Here is a 22,766-nt window from a genome sequence, read left to right on the forward strand (position 1 = left end):
TCTCTATAGTAAGGGAAATTTTCAAAATACTGATACTTGTCTCCAGGACACATAGAGAGGTTGAATGACCCCAGTGGAAACAAAGACAGTAATTAAAATCCAAAAGCTGTCCTAACCATTCCCAACAGTATCCAAACTTTGGAAAGAATAGGTTTTCACCATTTCAGATATTGTACCATTTTAAATATTATTTCACATACTATCTTTCTAGATCCTCCTTGCCCTTTGTGCTTTTCCTCTTTCTCTGTATTTTTCTCATTCCTTTCCTTTCTATCTACCATCTTTCTGCAGGGCGCTCCAGGAGAACCGGGCATGTCTGTCATAGGACCCCGTGGCCCTCCTGTAAGTGTCTCAACTGTTTAAATCAATATTACATATTTTATAAAAATATCACAGATTTTTGGCAACCAGAACAAAAATCTGAGCATTCCATTTCCAGTTTCTGTAATTCCAAGATGGTGCACGCTGTATGTTATTTTAATTATAGGTTGTTTCTACTTTTTTCTTCTGTAGATGCAAAACGTTATTCATGGGCACTGCAGTGTCATATTATGTGGCTTTCTTTGCATATTGTTAAATGTTGGTTTGCATCAACATGGTATGAACAGATAACAGAAGTAATTATAATGTGCCACGTTAGTCAGTAGATGCTGTTTTTACTGTATAAATATATAGCGGTGTTTTCGGTGGCTCAAATTGTCATTATGTAAATTTTATACAACCTTTCCAGTAAGCATGTCATACTGTGTAATCACTAGTGAGAAATGAGATGTCTACTTAAATGAAACAGCTGAGGTTTCATGGTTCAACTTATTTTTAACAAATTACTGGGAGAAGAGGATCATCATAAAAAAGAACACTAAGTACTACTTGCTTATGAGCTGACCACATAAAACAAACCAAATGCAATTTTAGCTAAAACAACAAATGAATTGCTGTACATGGCATCCTCATGCCTGTCCATATGCACATTTGGACATACTCAAAATGTAAAGAGATACTTATCTTTCTAGCTGTCAAACTGTCTGGCTATAATGCTAATAATCAGTCCCCCTTCCATTTATCGTGAATGCTGCTGCTAAATTAATCCACTTTACCACAAATTCAGTGTCTGCCACCCCTCTCTGCTATTCCTCTGACTGGCTTCTGCTTGCCCAATGAATAAAATTCAAAATATTAACAACAATATACAAAGCCATCCACAAATATGCCCAACATCTAAAATCTCTACATCAACTACCTCATTTCAATATATCACCAACCATCCTCTACACTTCTCCCTAGAATTCCTGCCCTCTAGTTTCCTTTTTACCTCCTCCTCCTATGCTAACCTCCTGCTCCTATGCTAACCTCCAGGACTTCTCCAGAGCCTCTCCCCTCCCCTCCCCTGGAACTCCCTGCTCCATGTCCAATTATCTCCCAATCTGTCCACCTTTAGGAATTTCTTAAGAATTCTTTGCTACAGGGGGACCTATCCAGTTCCTGCCCAACAACTAAAAGTTTACTTTCTCCATCAACTAATCCCCATACAGTTATCACCCTTTGTATGACTTGCGCTTTCATTTCAGGTTGTAGGCTCTCCCAAGCAGGGACCTTTCAACCGTCTTGTATTGAATTGTATTACAACTGCGCTGTCTTCTTTTACATTGTAAAGTGCTGTGCAAACTATTGGTGCTTTATGAATCCTGTGTAAAAATAATAAGGTCGTCCAGTCTGGAATATCAAATAGTCAGTATATTAGCAGCCTTCCCAGCTAATAGACAAAACTGATGATAGCTTATATAGAGATCAAAAAAGCTGCCATTAGAAACCATAGTTTTTGTTTGGCATGGAGTTCTACTTTAACCTTTGGCATAGAACAATGTAGTCAGATGTATTTATAAACTGCAAATTATACCTTTTATTGATGAAAGGTAATAGGCATGTAAAACGTCTTTTCAAGTTTTAACAACTTTACCTAACGTAGGACAATAGCCCTAGATAAGCAGTTTTGTAATGTAGCCCTTGTGAAGGATTGCAGACAGTAAGATTGTGTTTTTTTTTTTTCAAAATAAACAGCTTGCTAAACTTTCTTTTTGTGTCCACTGTTTAATAATGATGGGCTGGATGTTTTAATCAAATGTAATTTTGACTCGAACAACAGCTGTTCGTGTGTTCGCCAAACACACAAACGATAAGGGTGTTTGGTGGGCTGTTCTCCTGCCGCGCCCCACAATGTAGTGCGCTCTCACAGTGCATTCTGATTGGCCAAGGCAATGCACCTGACCACAGGCAATGCTTTGACCAATCACAGTACAATTGGGCAGAGCTATTGGTAACGTCACTGCTAGCTTCGCCCAATTGTTTACATCTGACCGGATTGCGGCGAGCGCTCGGCAAATGCAAACAGGTCAGCGGGCATTGGGTTTTTATTGTTTCGGCCAGTCGGCATCATTGTGACAACACTGGACACCGTGATTGACGATGGATTACAGGGATGGAATAATTTTTTTGGCTTTTTTTTTTAGCAAAGGTCAAAAACTGTTGTGTTCAATAAAGAATTTTTTTAAAAGACTGGTCTCTTATTTTTACTCAATTTAACCCTTTAGTGAATGGGTAGGGGTACAAGTACCTCTTACTCATTCACAAGGGGAGCAGCATCAGGGTGCTCCCTTATTTAACCACTTGTTAACCGCGCTATAGCCAGCGCGGTTGTCCAGTTCTGCGAGGTCGTCATATGATGTCCTCCCAGAATGTGCCCTCCCGTGCGCCCAGAGCGGCGTGCACCTGACGCTCTCCATGATCGTTGTGTCCTATGGACACAGCTGATCACATGATGAGGTAAAAGGCCAATCACAGCGGCCTTTTACCATGTGATTAGCTGTGTCCAACAGCAGATCTCAATGTAAATACATTTGCCGTTTATCAGCAGCACTTTCCTCACGCTGTCACAGTGAGGAAAGTGATGATCAATGTCCAGCAGTGCCACCCAGCAGTGCCCAGCAGTGCCACCCATCAATGCTGCCCAGCAGTTGCGCCCATCAGTGCCCAGCAGTGCTGCCCATCAGTGCCCAGCAGTGCCAACAGTCAGTGCCATGAGTCAGTGCCACCAGTCAGCGCTGCCAGTAAACGCCACCCACCAGTGTCCATCAGTGCTGCCTATCAGTGCCCATCATTGCTGCATTACAGTGCAGCATCATCAGTGCCTCCTTACCAATGCCCACCAGTGCCACCTCATCAGTGCCTCCTCATCAGTGCAGCCTATCCGTGCCCATCAGTGCTGCCTGTCCTTGCCACCTCATCAGTGCTCATCAGTGCTACCTATCAGTGCCCATCAGTGCTGCCTATCAGTCCAGCCTCATCAACCCACATCAGTGAAGTAGAAAAATTACCTGTTTGCAATATTTTATAATAGAAACAAAGAAAACTTTTTTTACAAATTGTTTGCTCTTTTTTTTATAGTGCAAAAAATCAAACATCCAGTGGCAATTAAATACCACCAAAAGAAAGCTCTATTGTGTGAAAAAAATTATACAAATTTCATAAAGTGTAAAGTGTTGCATGACTGTACAAATGTCATTCAAAGTGCGACAGCTGAAAGCTGAAAATTAGCCTGGGCATGAAGGGGGTAAAGGTGCCCGGCAGGCAAGTGGTTAAAGGGGTACCCTGGTGCTAATGAGCTCCCTGCCCACAGACCCTCACAACCACTGGGTCAGTGTTGTGGGGAAGAGGCCCTTGTCCCTATTGGCATGGGGGCATCATCCCAATGCTGGGGGCACGTGGCCTGGTAAGCCGCAAAGGGGGGCACGCGTTCATCCTCCTTCTTTCCTGGTCTGCTAGGCCTATGCTTGGATCAAGGGTCTGGTAGGAACGTAGGGGAGGGGGACGCACAGCACTGTGTCCCAAAAGGACTGTCACTATAAAATCTGTTATCACATTTATTATCTGTATTGACATTCTTATCTGTATGGACATTTATTGATTAGCACTATACTGGGAGGACATAGCACCATATCTAGTGCTATTGGTTCACAAAGGCATAGAGATGGTGGGATTGCTTGTTTCTCCTTTTGTATATTATTTTTTTGTTGCACAGCGCCTACCTATTCACAATTGTTACCCACATACAATGCTAGCTATATTTAATGAGAGCCTTTCATTTCACTAGTTCATTTTCTAAAATTATAGGCTTGGTAATGGACCAGTAATTCCAAAAGTGATTAGTTAAAGTGGTTGTAAACCTCAGAAATTAACTATGAACGAAGCAAATCCTTCTATATTCGTGCTTGTCTCAATCCAAAGCACTAAGTGTAATTTCTGTCTGCTGCCTTGTTCCTCTGCTATCAGTATGAGTCACTTCTGACAATTTTTTCCTGACACCAAGGGTAAAATGGTGACAGGGGAGGGCACATTCTGTAATTGACAGCTCCAGCTCTGTTCCTGTTTGCTGTGTGAAGGGAGTGTGTCCCTTCCTTCCAATCAGCTCTCAGAGAGCTCTCCTACCTGATGTAACTAGAGCTACCCACCCTCTGATTTTCAGAGCTGAGAGATCCTGTGTAAATTATGCATTTTGAATGGATGTAGAGGAAAGATGGCCGCAGATAAACAGGTACAACGTATGTAGAAGGATTTGTTTCATCTCTGTGTATCATTTGAAACTAGTCACTTCAGTGGGTATATGTAAGGGTTTACAACCACTTTAATTGTACATTTTAATTGAAAGTTTTATTTATAAATGGAACTTGGTGCGCTGAAACAGCCCTTTTCTATCATATGTCTTGTATACTTCTATATTATTCTTCTTCAGTGAGATTGCTCTACCATAGGTCACTGTCCATGTGGGAGATCTGAGTGTTCCTGCCCACCTTTGCATGTCAAATGATCTCCTGTTGCATTCTCAATAGTGTTTAATAAATGGAAAATCTTAACAGGTAGATTGGGATTCTTCATGATGGTCTTGCCAGTAAAGTGCCTAGTGGTTTAATTATCCAGCATCTACCACAAAATACCAATTTTGGTTAGACTTTCCCTGTTGTTGCTTTTAGAGAAATAGCATTCTGCCTTTGTAAGTTGTACTCTTTAAAATGTCAGTATCTGGTCACATTTGTTGAAAAATGATTTTATGGCACACAATGTATGTATCCTCTAAAGAGAATATACAACTTTTCTGCACATCTCATCTATACAAGAGTTCTGTAACTGATATTGGTATGTTTTATTGAATTTGCCATTTAATCTTATCCTATGCACGCATCCCTTTGTCTAGTAAAGCATTTACGATTCTTAGATTAGTGTTTTATTAAGAAAACACAAAGCAGCGATCGTAGCATATTCTTTATTGCTGAATGATTAAAGGTCTGTGTCTTGTTGGTTGTCATAGGTAGCAGGCTGAAGTCAAGTGGAAGCTAAACAGCAAAGCGACATCTGGTTTTTCAATACGCTGCCTTTAATACAGTAATAGGCAATGCTAATAAGAAACACTTTATCCCCCCTTTTAAAAGTACACCTGTCTTTCTACTTAGGGCTGTGATACATTAAGAAAATACCCAGAAAGCTTTTGTGTTGTTTTAACCTGAAACATACTTTTTAAGTGTTTTCTTTTATGTCCTTGATATCTACAGGTTGAGTAAAGAAGAACATAGTAAATATGGTCTAACAATCTAGCTCAATGTGCATCAGTCATCTTCTCTATCCTCATAAAGCTTTGCATTAATCTATACGCAGTAATAACTAACCTAAATTGAGAATGTTGAGTACAGAAAAGTTTTATTATAGTTAATCAGACAAATATTCCATCTTCTTTCCAACTCATATACCAGACTTCCATCTCTGTTTTTTGCCCCTTTGTCTGCAACAGCTATATCAGAATTTTTACAGCTGTTTGAGGCTTAGATGCGATAGGGAAAGCAACATAGGATCTTCAAGGTTCCCTTATCAATTTGGTTATGAATCACTTATATTACAAAGAGCCCTGAAGACCTTTCTTGGGTCATTGATATAGGCATATTTTGGTTATGTGCAAACTCTGAACATGCTCTCAATACTAGTGGCAATGTCACGCTGTTCTTAGGTTAAACTGGAATTCAGCATATGAACTTTTTAGGGCTCATGCACATAGAGATTATAGGCATTTTGTTCTGCCTAATCTAAATTTCCCTTAGTTTTCCACTCCAGGAGAGCTGTAGGTGCATCATACAGCCTCCTATTCAAGTGAATGGCTAAATATTTCTGAATTAATTTGAACTTTCCTATAGCACTACCCCTTAAGGAGCCGAAGGAGCTCCCTTGACCTTAAGCGGAGCCCCACCCTGCTGACACCACCAGAATACCTTGGCCTGCTTTCCCACTGAAAGAATTCATGCCAGCTGTGATAAAATAAACAGTGTTTATTGGTAGAAATATGATTGTAAAGCAATGCAACAGTTCAAATGTTACCTGTTTAAACACAGTGAATCAACACAGTAATAATACAGTACAGTCAAATGCCCTTTAAAGTGTGGCCACCTATGTCCTGCAGGACTAAAAGAATAAACAACAGCCTTCTGACTGGGAGGCTGCTCCCCAAGTAAGGCATATAAAAATAGAAAGGAAATAACAGAATAGCTCAGAGGTCTAACAGAATCTGTTAGACCTCCTGCACACCAGTATTACTAAATGAATAGACCCAGAGTATGAAAACAGTCTGAAGATTGAAGCTTCTGCCGGCTTAGTTGGGGTCCATACATTGCCACATGATGTAAGATGCCGTCCCTTAAGATGTGGAGTCAGTAGGACAATTTCCTTTAAGATTCTGAGTTACTGGTGTAGGTCCCTTTAAGAGATGAAGATGTTAGCACAATTTGTTTTAATATATAAATTTGATGACCAGGGTCACTTTAAGATAGTTGAATTGTCGGTGTGGTTCACTTTAAAAGGCAAGTTCAAGCTTAAACAGCAAAAAAACCCTCTTTAAATGGTTTGGACCAAAATAGATGCAGTTACAAGGACAGATTCTGCCTAGCGGGACACAGAGGGCTGACTTAGTTCAGCAACTTGCGGGCAGTGGCCATGATAGCAAACAAGGAATGGCAGCTATAAAGAGCAAAGATTTGTGTGTCTCTACTATAGGCCAATGGTGAAAGATGTTATTATGTAAATGTAACTGGTAGCTTTGATGAGCGGGTCAGCGACCCTCTCACTCAGTCCTTCTGCGACAACTCAGCAAAGCAACGGTCATCCAGCGATGGGGGCCCCCTTCAACTGAAGATGCAGCTGTGGTGGCTGTGACTCCTGCAGCTGAGCGGTCTCCCTGGAGCAGCTTTCTCCATGCAGAATTCCGCTTAACAGCCTCCTTTTCAGCTTCCCCAGCTATGCTACACAGGTGTCAAACTGTGGCCCTCCAGCTGCTGAGAAACTACAAGTCCCACCATGCCTCTGCCTTTATAAGTCATGATTGTAACTGTCAGCCTTGCAACGGAATTTGTAGTTCTGCAACAGCTGGAGGGACGCAGTTTAACACCCAGCCCAGCCTGGTCCAGAACAGCCTGGCTCGACACAAATGTTCACACACTCCTGCCATCTGCAATGTCTCTCTCCCACTCTCCTCATTTCTTCCCAGGCTTTTTCCTTTTATATCCTCCCGCCCCTTGGCAATTGCCCATGGGCTCTGTAATTCAACTTCAGCTTTACTGTGAGGAAGATTCTGTTCTCAGCCTATTACTCTGAACACCTATAATAAGGCTATGGCAAGTAAAAATACTGAATGCCACCATCTTGTGGATAAATATAGTTCTTCATTCTCAGTAACAGTGCATAGTGTTACATCTGTTTTTATGTGTCTGCTATCAATATGTAGTTTGTAAGGTGATTGAAGCCAACACCCCTCTTTCCTTTCTTTTCTTTTTACACTTACTAATGCTGTGTGCAGTGGTGTATTTAGGTTTTGTGCCGCTCTAGGCAACACAAAAATTGGACGCCCCCCTCCTTGGTGGAGATAGCCTGACACCAACCAACACCAGTCCAATCTCCCCACCCCCGCGGAAAGAGCATGACAGTGACCAAAAACACCCCTGCCCCATCCCCCTCACCCGAGGGAGCCTTCCACTAACACACCCACCCCTGGGGAAGAGAGAAAGACACTCACCTTTGCAGCTCTGGACATCACCGGGAATGACAATCAGGCTCTGCATACACCATCAAGCAGCCCGCAGTCTCTCTCAGATCCCACCTGTTCCCCATGCCTCACATGTCCCTCCTTGCAGCGGGCAGTGCTGCCCCTCTAAAAAATGTCACTCAAGGCAACTGCCTTGTTTACCTCATGGTAAATATGCCCCTGGCTTTGTGATACATACAGGCATTTTTAAAGTTTTCTTTGCAACTCCCCGCAGTGAATTTTGGGCACATGTTAGATATTTTAGGAACATACAAAACCCTACTGACTCTTTTGCAGAGATCAGTCATTTTAGAAATTTAGCACCAGGCACCTCACTTTGCTATTTATTTTGTTTACTTTATATATAACAATATATTCTACACACTTAATGCATAAAGTGCCTATGTGAGAAACCAGTTCTCCACTCTGCTGGCTTTGGGACTCTGAAGATGGCAGAGAGCACCAGAATTAAATTTTTTAAAAAAAGGTCTGGTTCTGGCTCTTCCCCAATCACAAAGCTCTTTCTACTCTGCTTTATACTGCAGCTTGCATTTTATGAATGGGATTAATGGGTACTGAAGCACAATGTAGATATTCGCTCTCTATTTTAAATTATCCTCCTAGTATGTATGTGTGTATGTGTGTGTGTGTGTGTATACATCAGATTTCTTCATTGTCTTAAATAGAGAAATATTTTGGCGTGTACTGTTCATATGGAAAATCATTTTGGCAGTCATTGGAGAAAGATATATTTTCATGAATTATTCAACCCCCAAGTTAAATTCCCTTGGATGGGATTATCCTTCAAGTATAAAAATTATTCACCTTTTTTTTTCTACCCATGCATTTCTAAAGTTATATCCAATCTAAGGAGATCTGAAAGCCAGGCATTAAATACCACAAACTGTTGTGGCCTCACTAATATAACATTCTTTGGAAGAGGACTGAGAAAATGTAAGCTTCCAAAAACCATACAGTGCTTTTAAAAGTTAATGAATGAAACAATGTGAAATTGGGTCTATCTTGAGTTCACCGAATATGTTTTGTGTAATTGCTTAGGGCTGTGTTGTTTGGAGATGTGAAAAGGAATATGATTGCCCTGAGGGCAAGAAATAAGAACATTAGGTGTCCTCAGTGAATAATGCTTGTATTGTGAACAGTAGACACGAAACTTTGAATATGTCCCAAAGGAGGCCATACATACTTTCTGGTATGTCACCCAAGCTTCTGTGCAGTTGTACCAACAGTCAAGAAGCTGAAAAAATGATAAATATCATGAAATGCTTTTTCTAATCACATATAAGAAAATACAAATATATTTTTTACAATTTTCAGCTTCAGAATTTGCTGTCCCTTCTTGTAAGATCATTTGGCATCTTTATTTAAGAACTGAAAAGTAGTTTATAAAATGTTATCTGCAATACAAATGAAACAGCTAATAAAATAGATGGTTTGTTGCCTTTGGCTCTAGGTCAAACATAACCAGCCGCTATTAATTAATTCAAATATCACATTGGACAGCAGTATAATAAATATTATAGATACTGTTTACATATTTGATTGGCAATATATCGTGGCTGTGGTATTTAAAGTAAACCTTTTGACATAAGCTGCATATAATCGGAGCATTACCACCTAAATAAACAGCAATATTTCAAGAGTAAATATTCTTTTTTTTTTACTTGATTTATTATTTGTTTTCTTTTTTCCCTAATTGTAAGAAAGCTGCAGCTTGGAAAATAATTCCGGTCAGATAATTTTTAAAGCAACATTTATTAGATTGCAGGGGAGTTAAACTCCATGTTATGGCTCATAGGTGTACAGTATGTGTTGATCAGGTATCCACAAACATTTGGCCATATAGTTTACATCCTAGTGCAGAATGGTACCACTCTTCAGGACATAAAGGACTTAAATTGTCCACACTGGCTGAAACTAAAAGGATTTACAGTACTCCTATAATCTTTTTGGGCCCTTGCACACTGCCATAAATTACAGCGTATGGTTGTGCAGAATAAAATACGGCTGCAGTTTTAGCACCCAAGGGCCACAGCTGAAGTGTATGTTTGGTCATTGAAATATATTACAGAAAATGCTGTTCATGCCTATACTCATGTACATACACCAGTGTTGGTGTCTACTTGCTCACACATATGTGCGTGTTTTTCAACATAAAGAGTCAACCTTTGTGAAATTCCCCTAGTGGCCACCTGTCAAGGTCCTACCTTTTCCCTGAGGTTATGTTACTCCATGTGCTGGCGTCCATCTTGGATTCTGCTGTGCATGATGGGAATCCTTTTATGCCTTCAGGTCTCTGTGGTCCATCCCCCAGAGGGGTGTGGCTGATGACATATAAGCCTGTGGCCCGCACATGCTCTTTGCACTTGTGTCTTGTGTCTTTGTGTTGCTATTACTCTGTTCTGACTCTCGTGACTCTCCTGGTATCTGATTCGGCTTGTGACTTGACTATTTTTGTATTCTCCCTTGATCTGACCCTCTGTTGCTGAACCCGGCTCGTGACCTGTGATTCTCGTCTGCTGTCCTGTACTGTTTTGTCCTGTTGTTGTTGACCCGGCTTGTCTGACTACTCTTTTGTCTCTTCCACCAGCTACACGCCATTGGCGGCGGCCATTACCGCAGCTGAGGTGTCTCGGGGGCCGCGACCTGGTTCCTGGCTGCGTCAAGTCCATCCCCACCATCAGGGGCCCTGGTGAAGGGCAGCCTGGGACTTAGACTCCGTGCCCTGAGGGACTTCGGTCTGTGGGTAGTGGTTGTCGTCAGCCAGTGCGTTACATTGTTAGGCCTGCCTATCCGTTCCTCGGCCCCTGCCCTGACACCACCTCTCCCCTCTGCTCCCACTAACATTTCCATAATTAAAGTGGAAGACCAGGCTAATGCTAACTAAGCTTAAACCTGTCCACACCCCCCTTCTAAATCCTATTCTGACTATCCTATAGAAGGAAGCTGCTTGTACTTACCTATTCTTAGGGCACTCTGGTCCGATCCTGTGATTGGCTGCCAGTGACAGCTTCAGGGAAGAGTAGGGACAGTTGACAATGGATGCCCCATAGTAAGCTCATGGGTGATATCACTGCTCAGGCATTGCAGCCATTGTCACTTCTCTCCCTTCTCCCCTGAAGCTGGTTGCTGTGGAGATGCTTATACCTTCCTATTCTTAGGGTTATTCGGTCACCCATAAACCTACTATGGGGCATCAGTTGTCAGCTAAATATCCTCTCCCCTGAAGCCTCCACTGGAAACCAATCGCATGATCAAACCACAGTGCCCTGAGAATTGGTAAGTACAGTATAAGTATCTTCTTCCTACAGGGTAGTTAGAATAGGATTTAGAAGGGGGTGGGAGCAGGTTTAAGCTTAGTCAATATTAGCCTGGTCTTCCACATTAAGAGTCACATATGGAACAGATACAGTATAGGCTGGCAGTGGCTTTTGTAGCATGGTGAGGAGATTGCCAGATACAACTCATGCAATGCTAAAAACTGTAAAGCTTTTGAATGTTTGTGCACTGATAATACAGGCACATTTTGTTCACCAGATGTTTGCTTCTTCATTCATGCATGAACTTTGAATGTGTTGCATCCATCGTAAGACTGCATCAGTATAGTAACTTTATATTTTCTGGATTTTTACACAGTGGAAGGTTGGGATACCAGTAATGTCTTATTGCAGGGCAGCACAGGGTTTAGCACATCTGCCTCACAGCACCAGTCCTAGGCTATACACTATCTACATGGAGTTTGCAAGGTCTCCCTATACTTGCATGGGTTTCCTCTGATTACTCTGGATAATTCCCACAAGACACGTTGGTAGCTTAATTGGTATTCTACTAGGTGAGTCCAGTATGGCTGCTTTATCATCTACCCCAATAACAGACTAGAGTCCCCAGGGAGAAAAAGAAATAGGAATAAACCTTTTTAATAAATAATCTCTTGTTCATTTTTCTTGCAGCAATTAAGATATTTCAAGTATGATTCTGCAGTTGTATATGTAAATATTAAAACAATAAGTTTGACATGTATTTTGTATAATTTTAACAACTATTGTTAATAATTCATTTTACCCTAACACAACCCCAGTGCTAAAATAGCTCTGAATCAAAGTTTTTAGGATTGCACATGGGGTTGTTGACATGAACACAGTGGAGATGAATTATAAATTTATAGTAAGATGGTATGTTACATCCAGTAAAGTTCATAAGTTACAGCCAGAGAATTCACCGTTTTGCTGGAGGGGATGCGGGAAGGAGGGCAGGATGGTACATATATGGTGGGAGTGTCCTAAAATACAGGAATTTTGGCAGGATGTAGTTCAACAAATAGGAGAAATTATAGGAAAGGAAATATCTAAAGACCCATGGGTGTGCTTATTCCGTAACACTGACCTAACTGTAAAACAATATAAGAATACAATGATACCTCATTTAATAAATGTGGCAAAAGGGTTGATTCCTAAGTTTTGGAGGGCCCAGGAGACACCGAAGTTAAAAGACTGGATAAAGAGGGTAGAATTTATACAAAGAAAGGAAGAAATATATTATAGTAGTGAAGACAAAAAGGGTAAAGGCAGAAAAATCTGGAAAGGATGGAGTGAAATTAAATTTACACAGAGGTTTGCTGAGTTGATGGCGTAGAAGAATAAAGAGAAAAAAAGGAAAACAGAGGGAAAGAGGTAGTGAAAAGAGGTCAGAGTAGAAATGAAGGTGTTAAAACAGAACACTAGAGGAATAATAAGAAAAAAAAGGAAGGGTGGGATGGGGTATGGTAAGGGGTTTGGAAAATTTTTAATACATTGTAGATGATTATGTATAAAATTTTATATATATATATATATATATATAATAGCTCTGAATCTTAAAATAATTGTAAACACTTATTATCCCTAACTCCTGATCAAGCTTTAACCTTTTTACCTAAACTTTAAAATTAGCTCTTACCCTGAACAATAGCATTGTACTTCCCTCTCTACCCGTAACTTAACTAATGACGTAGCCTACAACCAAAAACTTGACTTTTAAATACACATTACAACATATCAGTGCTGAATCCACATGATCCTGCACTGATCTTACAACACCCAAATCTCGGAGCTGAAAAAAATGATTAATCCACCTGCTTCTGCAATAGTGTAACAATGAAAGGGGGATGTCAAACAACTCCATCAGTTTAAAATAATGGCTGCAAAATAATTGTCAACTTTTCTAAAAAGAGTGTGTGTTCATAGCAGCTCAATTTTTAACTTGTAACCTTTAAACTGCACACAGAGTTAATCGGTCAGTTGGTATCACCTACTTTGCATTAGGTATAGTCACAGTCACAAAAGCTGTTTTCAGACATTTTGCTTATGTAAGATGTATCAGCTACTTTGCATTAAGTATGAACACAATCATAAAAGCTGTTTTCAGATTTCATGCTAATGTAAGATGTTAAATATTAAGCTAATGTTATAAATATTAAAGCTGACAGTTTTGTGCATTCATTTGAAATTGAGTGTTTAATCCTTAATGTACATGTTCTAAAAAAGGCATAATTAGGCCTGTTTTTTCCCCCTGTGAATTGGCAAAGCAACTTCAAGGGATGAAGTCAAAGAAGGATACAGATTGCTTGTAACTACAAATAGTTAACACGGAAGTAATGAGTTTACATATATCTCATTATATTATTAAGACTTTCTGTAGCATACATACAGCAAATTGACTATGAAATATACTTTGTTAGGCAGCCTCAATGTAGTCCAGCTATGTTAAGGTATTCCTAAAATAACATTTCTTCAATATTTTTTTGGCCTGTCTGACATTGGTTGTCTTTTTTTGCATGCATATTTCATGGAGTAAAGGGCAAGTGTATGCACTGAATGTCACTATAGAAAAACATCAAAATTAAAAAAGCCACTGGTTATGACTTACAGAAAGTACCACAGTGTGCATGATTGAACATATTGTGCATGACAAGCACACATTCAAGCACAATTTCATATGCTGCTGCTTACATTTTTTACATATTATTTTTTGCAGCATATTTGCATGATATACAGGCAGGGCTTTTTTGTCAGAGAATAGGTGCAGGCTCCCCCCCCCCCTCACCCAAGTCAGCCCTTGTCTCCGCCCCCATCTACCTCCGGGCACCATCCCTTAGTTCCACCCACCTACCCACCTCCCAGTACCCCAACTTTTTTTAGAGAATAGAGAAGCGAGCATTGTTTTATGGTGCTATGGAATTTGTATGGAATTTGTTAATGATAACAAGAAAAGCAGTAAATAGATCCCATGCAGCCAGCAACAGTAGACCTCCCCCATCAAAAATAGATCCCCAAGCAACAATATATTCCCTAGCAACAATAGACCCCTTCAACAAATCCCCCCCTCCCAGCAACAATAGACCCATGCCAGCACCAATAGATCTATCAGCAGCCAGCAACAATAGAGACCTTCATCAAAAGTAGATCTCTCCCAGTGACAATCAACCCCCCCCAACAAAAATAGATCCCCCCGTCACCAGGGACAATAGATCCCCCAGCAGCCAGCATCAATAGACCCTCCAGGAGACTCCAGCACCCCATTCCATTGCATACAGTCAGTGCTGGAGATGCCAGAACTTCATTATTGCTGAAAAAAACCCTACATACAGGTCTTTTTGAGCCATTCCTTTGTTTGGCAATGCATCTTATATACCTAATGAACAATTGTGATTCTTTTCAGTTATTTTGTTTTTCTCTTTTCTTTTTAAATAAAATATTTAAACAAACATGTTAGGTAATGCACAATATCAGATGCAAAAACAGCATTATTTTGACTGTTATTGCACACTGAAAATGGAGACCACTATGCATGCACTGAAAATTCATCAGACATCAGAGAAATGCTGAAATTTAGGCAGGTATTAAACACCTTTTAACCACTTGCCTACCGGGCACTTTCACCCCCTTCCTGCCCAGGCCAATTTTTAGCTTTCAGCACTGTCGCACTTTGAATGACAATTGTGCGGTCATGCAACACTGTAGCCAAATTTTTATAATTTTTTTGACACATATAGAGCTTTCTTTTGGTGGTATTTATTCACAACTGAGTTTTTTTTTTGTTAAACAAATGAAAAAAGACCAACAACTTTGAAAAAAAATATATATTTTTTCTTAGTTTCTGTTATAACATTTTGCACTGATGGGTACTGACGAGGAGGCACTGCTGAGGCTGCACTGATAGACGGCACTGACTGGTGGCATTGATGGGCACTGACCGGCAGCACTAATGGACACTTACTAGCGGTACTGATAAACAATGACTGGCAGCACTGATTGTCTCTGACTGGCAGCACCGTTGGACACTGTTGGGACTGCACTGATGGACACTTCTGGGACTGCACTGATGGACACTGTTGGGGCTGCATCTGGGACTGCACTGATGGACACTGTTGGGGCTGCACTAATGTCCCCTTGGGCTGCACTGATGTCCTCTGATGTGTGATTACAGTTGTCGGCTCTCCTGTGACAGTGTGAAGACAGTGCAGCTGGTAACCAGCAAGTGTATTTACATTATGATCAGCTGTGACACTGGACACAGTTGATAACATGGTAAAAGGGCACTGTGATTGGCCCTTTACTATGTTATGTGATCAGTTGTGTTCAAAGAACCCAGCGATCACAGAGCTCGCCAGGTGCTTGCCCCCGGGGTGGGAGGTGCGGTTCTGGAGGACATCATATGATGCCCTCCCAGAACTAGATGACCGTGCTAGTCCGGTTGTTAAGTGGTTAAAGCAGACGCAGATTCATGTAAAAGTATAAAAAGGATAAGTTCACTTTTTAACAAAAAATAAAAAAAATTTAAATTTAAATTTAGTAAAAAAATGTGCATTTACTATTTTTTATTTCAGAGCCTATAAAGCATTGTGTCAGCAATCAGCAGATCGCTGGTACCATGCAGGACTCCTGCAAACCTGTCAGTGTGTCTGTATGCTCGTACCTCAAACGAGCAAACAGATACACTCTGACACGAAGGTTCAATGAACTACCACAGCGCTCAACAGTGCCATGGTAGTTCATTAAGAGCTACAAGCTGACAGCCACATAGGCTGTCAGGACTTGTAGTTTCCCATTCACAGAATACTGTCAATGAGTGACATGGGCAGGTGGGCGGAGCCCCACATGGCTAGGTTTTTTTAAATTGTCACAGCTAGTGGGAGAAGAAGATCCCCACTAGCTTTTCTCATCAGCAGTTAGATCAGTCTTGTGACTTCTATCAGTGTCCGGTTGAGCACTGGTTAAAGCTTGTAGGAGGAGTTTTCATTCTCCTCTGACTGTCCTATGAGGCTGCAGCCCCTGACCCTCTGTCTGGACAGCGCTGATTGGCCCTGTGCTGATCACATGCACTCTCCCAAGCAAAAAAATCTCTCTAGCAATACACACCAAACTGAGCATATGCAGCTTGTCCACAAGGCTCTGTTCCATCAGCAGAGGAATTGAGGACAGTAGAAGAAGGGGAGGATCAGAGAAGACAGGATTAAACTTTTTAGGCAATGCAGAGGAATAACCCCTTAGGTTCCACGGTGAGTATAACAAGCATGCTTTACTGCATATACAGATTGATGTTACTCTCATGGCTTAAGTTCAGCTTTAGTACATTATGTTTTCTGGGCACTCAAACATCCGCACGCTCTTCTGGACCTGAAACACAAGAATGCCATGCTCCTTTTTCCTGTGCAGTTTCTTTTAGTAGTTCAGTCCCACTGTCTGGTTTATACATATGAACCATTAAAAAAGTGTTTCATGGTAATACTAATGAGGCAACTTAAAGTACTTAATGCTGACAAAAACTAATAACTTCAGTCCTCATTGTAAATAGTCCCCTTAATCTTGAAGTTCATGTATGAAAGCAGTTCATGTATGACAAATGGTTCTAATGAGGATAACTAATAGAAATGTGTAAACATCTTGCTTCCAAATGAACAGGACTCCATTTAAGTGAATAATTTGTTCTGTCTTCATTATGGGCATCACATTTGATGTTTATAGCTATTTATATAGGAATGGTTAACATCAATTACTGAAAAAAAATTGAAAGAAACGTATAATCAGCACATTATTCACACATGCCTAGTGATTAAATGTATAACATATTTGTACTAACAATGTGGACCAGGAGAGAAAATATTTAACTTTGTAATGTTTGTGACTGTGATGTCAAAGATTTATAAAAATATTCATCCCTGCATAACAAACATTCCAACATTTGTTAAGTGACTGGTCATACCGATGTGACTTGTCATGCGATTTGATCGTTTCAAATCATATGACAAATCGCACCCTATTGTCTGCAATTGAAGCAGTCATCTCGACTTCTTCAGAGTTGCTACGATTTTGAAAGTAGTGCAAGCACTACTTTTTGCAAGTCCAGGTGTTCAGATTGCATAGAAATCTGTGTCCTGCAAGTCCCAGATGTCTAGCAAGTCTCACCTGAAGTCAGACTGACGTCCAACTTTGGAATTGTGCGACTTTACTGGAAGTCGCACAATTTCAAAGTCAGATTGGTGTGACCGAAGGCTAAAGAGGGAAGACTGAAGATTATCTAAACTCCAAAAACAAAGTTTGATAGATTAAAACTTACCAGTTCTCAGATGTGTTGGCTGCATAGGGTTCCCATTTCACATTTATTTTCTTTATCTTCATTTTCACCTGTGGTTCTACCAGTAACACAAACTTACTGTCCCAGGGTGGCAATGCTCGTTTACTGTACAATAACTATGGAGAGGCAGCATTGTCACCCTAGGCGGCTCTCTTGAATTAGACTACAAACACTTCCTCATCTCCACACCTCTATTACATGATGTAAGTAGATGATGTGTTTTAGTTCACAGAAAAGCTGAAGGCATTGTTTGATATTTCAATTCAGTGCAAAGTTACGAAGAAAATTGCCTCTGGCATGCACAGTGCCTAAATGGTTAGCAATTCTGGCAGGCAATACTAAGGTCATTGGTTCAAATCCCAACCATGGCACCACCTGCCTGGAGTTTGCATGTTCTCCCTGTGCCTGCGTGGGTTTCCTCTGGGTACTCCAGTTTCCTCCCACACTCTAAAGACATGCTGGTAGGTTTATTGGATCCTGTCTAAATTGGCCCTAGTATGTGTTTCTGAGATTAGGGACCTTAGATTGTACACTCCTTGAGGGTTAGGGACTGATATGAATGTACAATATGTATGTAATTGATGGTGCTATATAAGTACCTGTAATAAATGATAAACCGGTATTTTTTGGATTTATAAAAAATGTACTTAGCCAGAAAAAAAGTGCCTGCACATCTAAAGCCACTCTCACACTGCTATACTGTGGTTTGGCCATAATGCAATGCAGTGTACCTTTTTTCTGTGGGTTACCCACGATTTCCAATAGACTTCTATTATGTCTCGTGTTTTTGACGCATTTTATGAAAGCACTCCAAAAGTCCTGCATGCCACATCTTTGCTGCACTTTCAGAAAGCAAGCCCAAAATGCCAGGACATAATAGAGGTCTATGGGAAACCCTGGTTAACCCACATGAAAAGCACAGGTACACTGTGCTGCACCAAGACTGTGGCCAAACCGCAGCATGACAGTGTGAAAGGGGCCAAAGGACTACTAAACTGCAATATATTAGATTGGTATCCTTCGGTTTACATTTACAGTACTTTTAATAAAGTGTGTGAAAATATTATTTTCTGGTCGTTCATATTTTTAATAGATACATATTTGAAATTCTTCTTTCTTTATGGGTTTGGCATGCTGCCCTTCTTGGCTTCATCCTCCATTATTCTCCATTATACTACACCTGCATACAATCAGCACTGGATGCCAACAGTATTGACACTTTATTTTAAATACATAAAATTGATGCAGGATATTTAAAAACATAAATAAAATTTGGTGTAACTTGAAAACGTTGTTGAAATCTGACCAAACCCTGCTAAGTGGAAGTTGGCTTGTATCAAAATTGTTGTGTAAAATTCTAGTTTTACCTCATTATACATGCATGAAATCAATAAAACAAATGAGAAGAAATGTTTAAAAAGTGTAATTTAGGGGTCCTATATTCTAATATAACCGACCTTTTGGTAGTGGTTTAGGATGGTTAACTTGCCTTTTTGTTTCTCTATAGTTTTCCAGTATTGACAATTTGATTTGTTAATAAAAAACAGTTTGAACATCTAGTCAGTTAGTTTGACGCTTACAGATCCTACCGCTCTTTTCTTTTTATTTTCATATATTTTGAGATTTTACCATTTATAGAGCCAGAAAGCTGCATTTGAATATATATTGCAGGATTAGTACAGCACTATAATTGTGACATGCATAATTGCTTCTATTAGAAGCCTTTCCCTTTTTCATTGTATAAATACAAAGACATTTTGGTAGTTTTATTGGCTCCTGTCTAAACTGGCCCTAGTATGTGTATGCGAGAGATGTGAGATGGGGACCTTATATTGTAAGCTTCTTGATGGCAGAGACCTATATGCATTTACTGCATGTAAAACACTGCGTCAGGTGTCAGCCCCATATAAATACCTGCAATAAATCAAATAAATAAATACACTTTCCCATTTCCAAAGGTGAAAAAAATGTTGCTTACAAAACATTTTATTTTGCCGTCCTTCCTTATACCATAGCCCTTATTTAAAAATATAACAGTCTGCTCACATGACAAGCTGGTCAAAATATTACCAAATAAAAAACAAAAATATGAATTACATTTGACACAGGCTCAAACATGAGTAATAACATTTATGGGTACAAATACATGTTTTTTTAAAGTTGTAATTGAATATTAGCTCTGTTGGCGATATCAGTCCTAACCTTTTCTGTTTTCCTTCAGGGTCAGCCTGGAACACGAGGTTTTCCTGGATTTCCCGTAAGTAAAGCAACTAAACATTAACTGGTTGGGGTAGGAAATGTCTGCATAGATTTCACTGTGTTTTTCCATACAATATATGGTGGGTTCATAAGAATTACATTTAAAACTAACCATTTTAGGAATTTTAGTGTGGTCACTGATTTAAAGATTAAGTAAAATAATGGATTAGATTTTGAGTAATAAAACAGATCTGTTTGTAACTGTTTAGAATGGGTTTCATTAAATTAGTCATTTTTAAAATTTGAAGCCCTCTAGTGGTTAGTGATACTTAAAGCAAAGACACCTAAACAGTGGGTTGATTTACTTGGTTTGGTGGGTTGATCACTTAGCATAGTTAGTATTTACTTTGCAAGGTGTAAGTTTGCTTAGCAAAGTAAATGTTGGTATATAATGTGAACCTGGGTTCACTTTGAAGTTCCAATCATGGTTAAAAAGCACATGATTGGCTATTCAAAGTGAACATGGGCTCTCTTTATTTTCTAACATTTGCTTTGCTAACTGAACACCCTCTTGCCTAACTTGTTTTAGTTAATCAACCCCAATATGTCGCTATTGTGCTATGCTCAACCAAACAGCCAAGTTCATGTATACATGGAAGATCCCTCCCATAAGGTTCAATAAACCTCATAAGTAGTGGCTGGGAGCAGAAACTTGCACTATTGTCACACAAATAATATAGTCATTACTATGTATAATTTTATGTTCACTTCATAGATGTATTTTTTGTGCCTTTACGTCTATAAAAGCTAGAATTGTACAATTTTTCCTGAGATTTGTCAACATTAATATGAAGTAAGAAGGGGAACAGCTTCACAATGAATAACAAAAACATTGATGTACTGTACCTATATAATAAAGGAACGTAAAGTGTCTCTGTTAATCCCAGTGGCTATTTTTTCACATCTTGGATAAAGTATACAAAGGTGCTAAATGCAGAAACCCATTAATTGCCCCTGTGACATCCAGGCCATGTTCCAAATGCTCTGCCAGCCGGGTGAGCAATGAAGTCAATGTGCATATGGAGTCAGACATGGCCTAAGAACCGCAAGTAGCATTCATGGGAATGCAATGCACACAGAGTGATGGTAAAAACTTCTGTTTGTTAAACTATTTTGGTGAATACACTCTTACAGAAGCAAGTGAGTGTCTCTAGATGGGCATCAAGAGCATGTACCATGGTCCTGCCTTTTAAAGCAATAAAGTACAGAATTTGCTGCTGTGCATATTGCATTGATTTAATTTTTTTGCTGAAGATTTATTTTGAAATTTGCTTCATATTTGGAAAGATTTTCTTTTGATGGTGGCAAATGCATGGATGTTTTTTTCTATAAGAAAAATTACTGCAGTCATAACTTTGATTACAATACCAACTGTTTTGCTGGTTTTATTTTATACTCTAAAAGATTATTTTGCAATATGTGACCCTACGGAGAACCATAGAAAGAAAATTCCAACCTCATCGCTTACTTTATTAACAAAATTTGAGAAATGCCCATGCTTAGTTAAAATTTTAATAGGCCCAATCAAATTATTGAAATTTCCTGTTTCAAATTTGTGGACATTATACTTGTGGTCACTATAGTCAATACAGGCACATTCATTCCATCTTTATAAATGTCTTATTGTTATGAAGCACTACAGCTATACTTCACATAGGAATAGTATTGTAAATAAGAGATATACTGTATGTACTGCTAAATTTACAATTACTAATCCAGTCACTAATTGTGAACTTTTGCCTTACATAGCTTTTATGTTACATATACTTTTTTTAGTATATGTTAACTGACCTTTTATTATAGTGTGAACCTAAAAATAAATGTATTGTTTAATGTTGATTTACAGAATGCTCTTTCAAACTCATGGACAAAGAGCATGTACAATTTGTACTAGTTGTATTGCGTGCTCATAATTTATTAACGGTATGTGGTTTGTGTAATATTTGCCACTCTGTATTGGTGGCATTATCGGTAATCTTTTTTCCTTCCTTTCCAGTTACCGTTACATAGAGTTCATATTTTTAAAGTAATTTAAAGTTTTGCACGAGCCATAAAATATTTCGGAATGTGCATCCTAAAAGCAAGTGTTTATTTGAATCTTTTTCCTGTTGAGCAAAGTATAACTTTGAAGAAGCTCCTGGTAAAGCAAAGCCAATTTTGTAATCTAGTAACATGGAATAGACGCAAAGAGTGCTCTACAGAATGCCAGTGCTATGGGTTACTGTTCTTTGCAGTAAGCCCACAATATCTACATTTTGCTTAAGAAAAAGGTTCCAAATAAAAAAAAAAATTGTGTCTGTGCTTTTTGTATAATGTGATAATTTTGTGACATCTTCTGGGTACACAACAGAACTCAACCACCATGTGTATGGTGGTTAATGATGACATCTATAACCTTTCATAAGCATCTTCTATTTGTATTTCAGGGCCCAATAGGATTAGACGGCAAGCCAGTAAGTGTCTCATTACCTAGCCAGTCTTTCAGTCTGTAGGATATGAAATTAGTCAATTGTGGCAGCAATAAAGCTTTATAGTGTGGGAATGTCTTTTCCTAAAATTCCCACCTTTCTAAGATACCTTTATGATGGAAACATATGCCTTAAAGGTTATTGCTGCTAGTATTGAGTATCCAAAAAATGTCACCTGTAGTGTGGGGTCACTAAGTGAGTATGACATTCCTTTCCAGAATTAGCACTATAACTGTGGCATCTAATGCTCTGAAGTTAGTTTGTTGGGACAAATTCTAACCATGTTCCAGAACTGTTTG

General features: G+C 39.5%; 1 protein-coding gene across 1 annotated transcript in view; it reads left to right on the forward strand.

Annotated features, from left to right (window-relative positions):
- Positions 1-22,766, forward strand: part of COL13A1 (collagen type XIII alpha 1 chain) — a 235,357-nt gene that overhangs the window by 41,364 nt on the left and 171,227 nt on the right. The window contains exons 4-6 of the mRNA XM_089677089.1: positions 292-342; positions 19,962-19,997; positions 22,426-22,452. Coding sequence (XP_089533215.1) covers positions 292-342; positions 19,962-19,997; positions 22,426-22,452 — 114 coding nt within the window. The remainder of the gene's footprint in view (positions 1-291; positions 343-19,961; positions 19,998-22,425; positions 22,453-22,766) is intronic.

This window comes from Staurois parvus, unplaced genomic scaffold (assembly GCF_062004578.1).
Source record: "Staurois parvus isolate SC_StPar_1 unplaced genomic scaffold, SC_StPar_1.0 ptg000177l, whole genome shotgun sequence".
Classification (NCBI taxonomy): Eukaryota; Metazoa; Chordata; class Amphibia; order Anura; family Ranidae; genus Staurois; species Staurois parvus.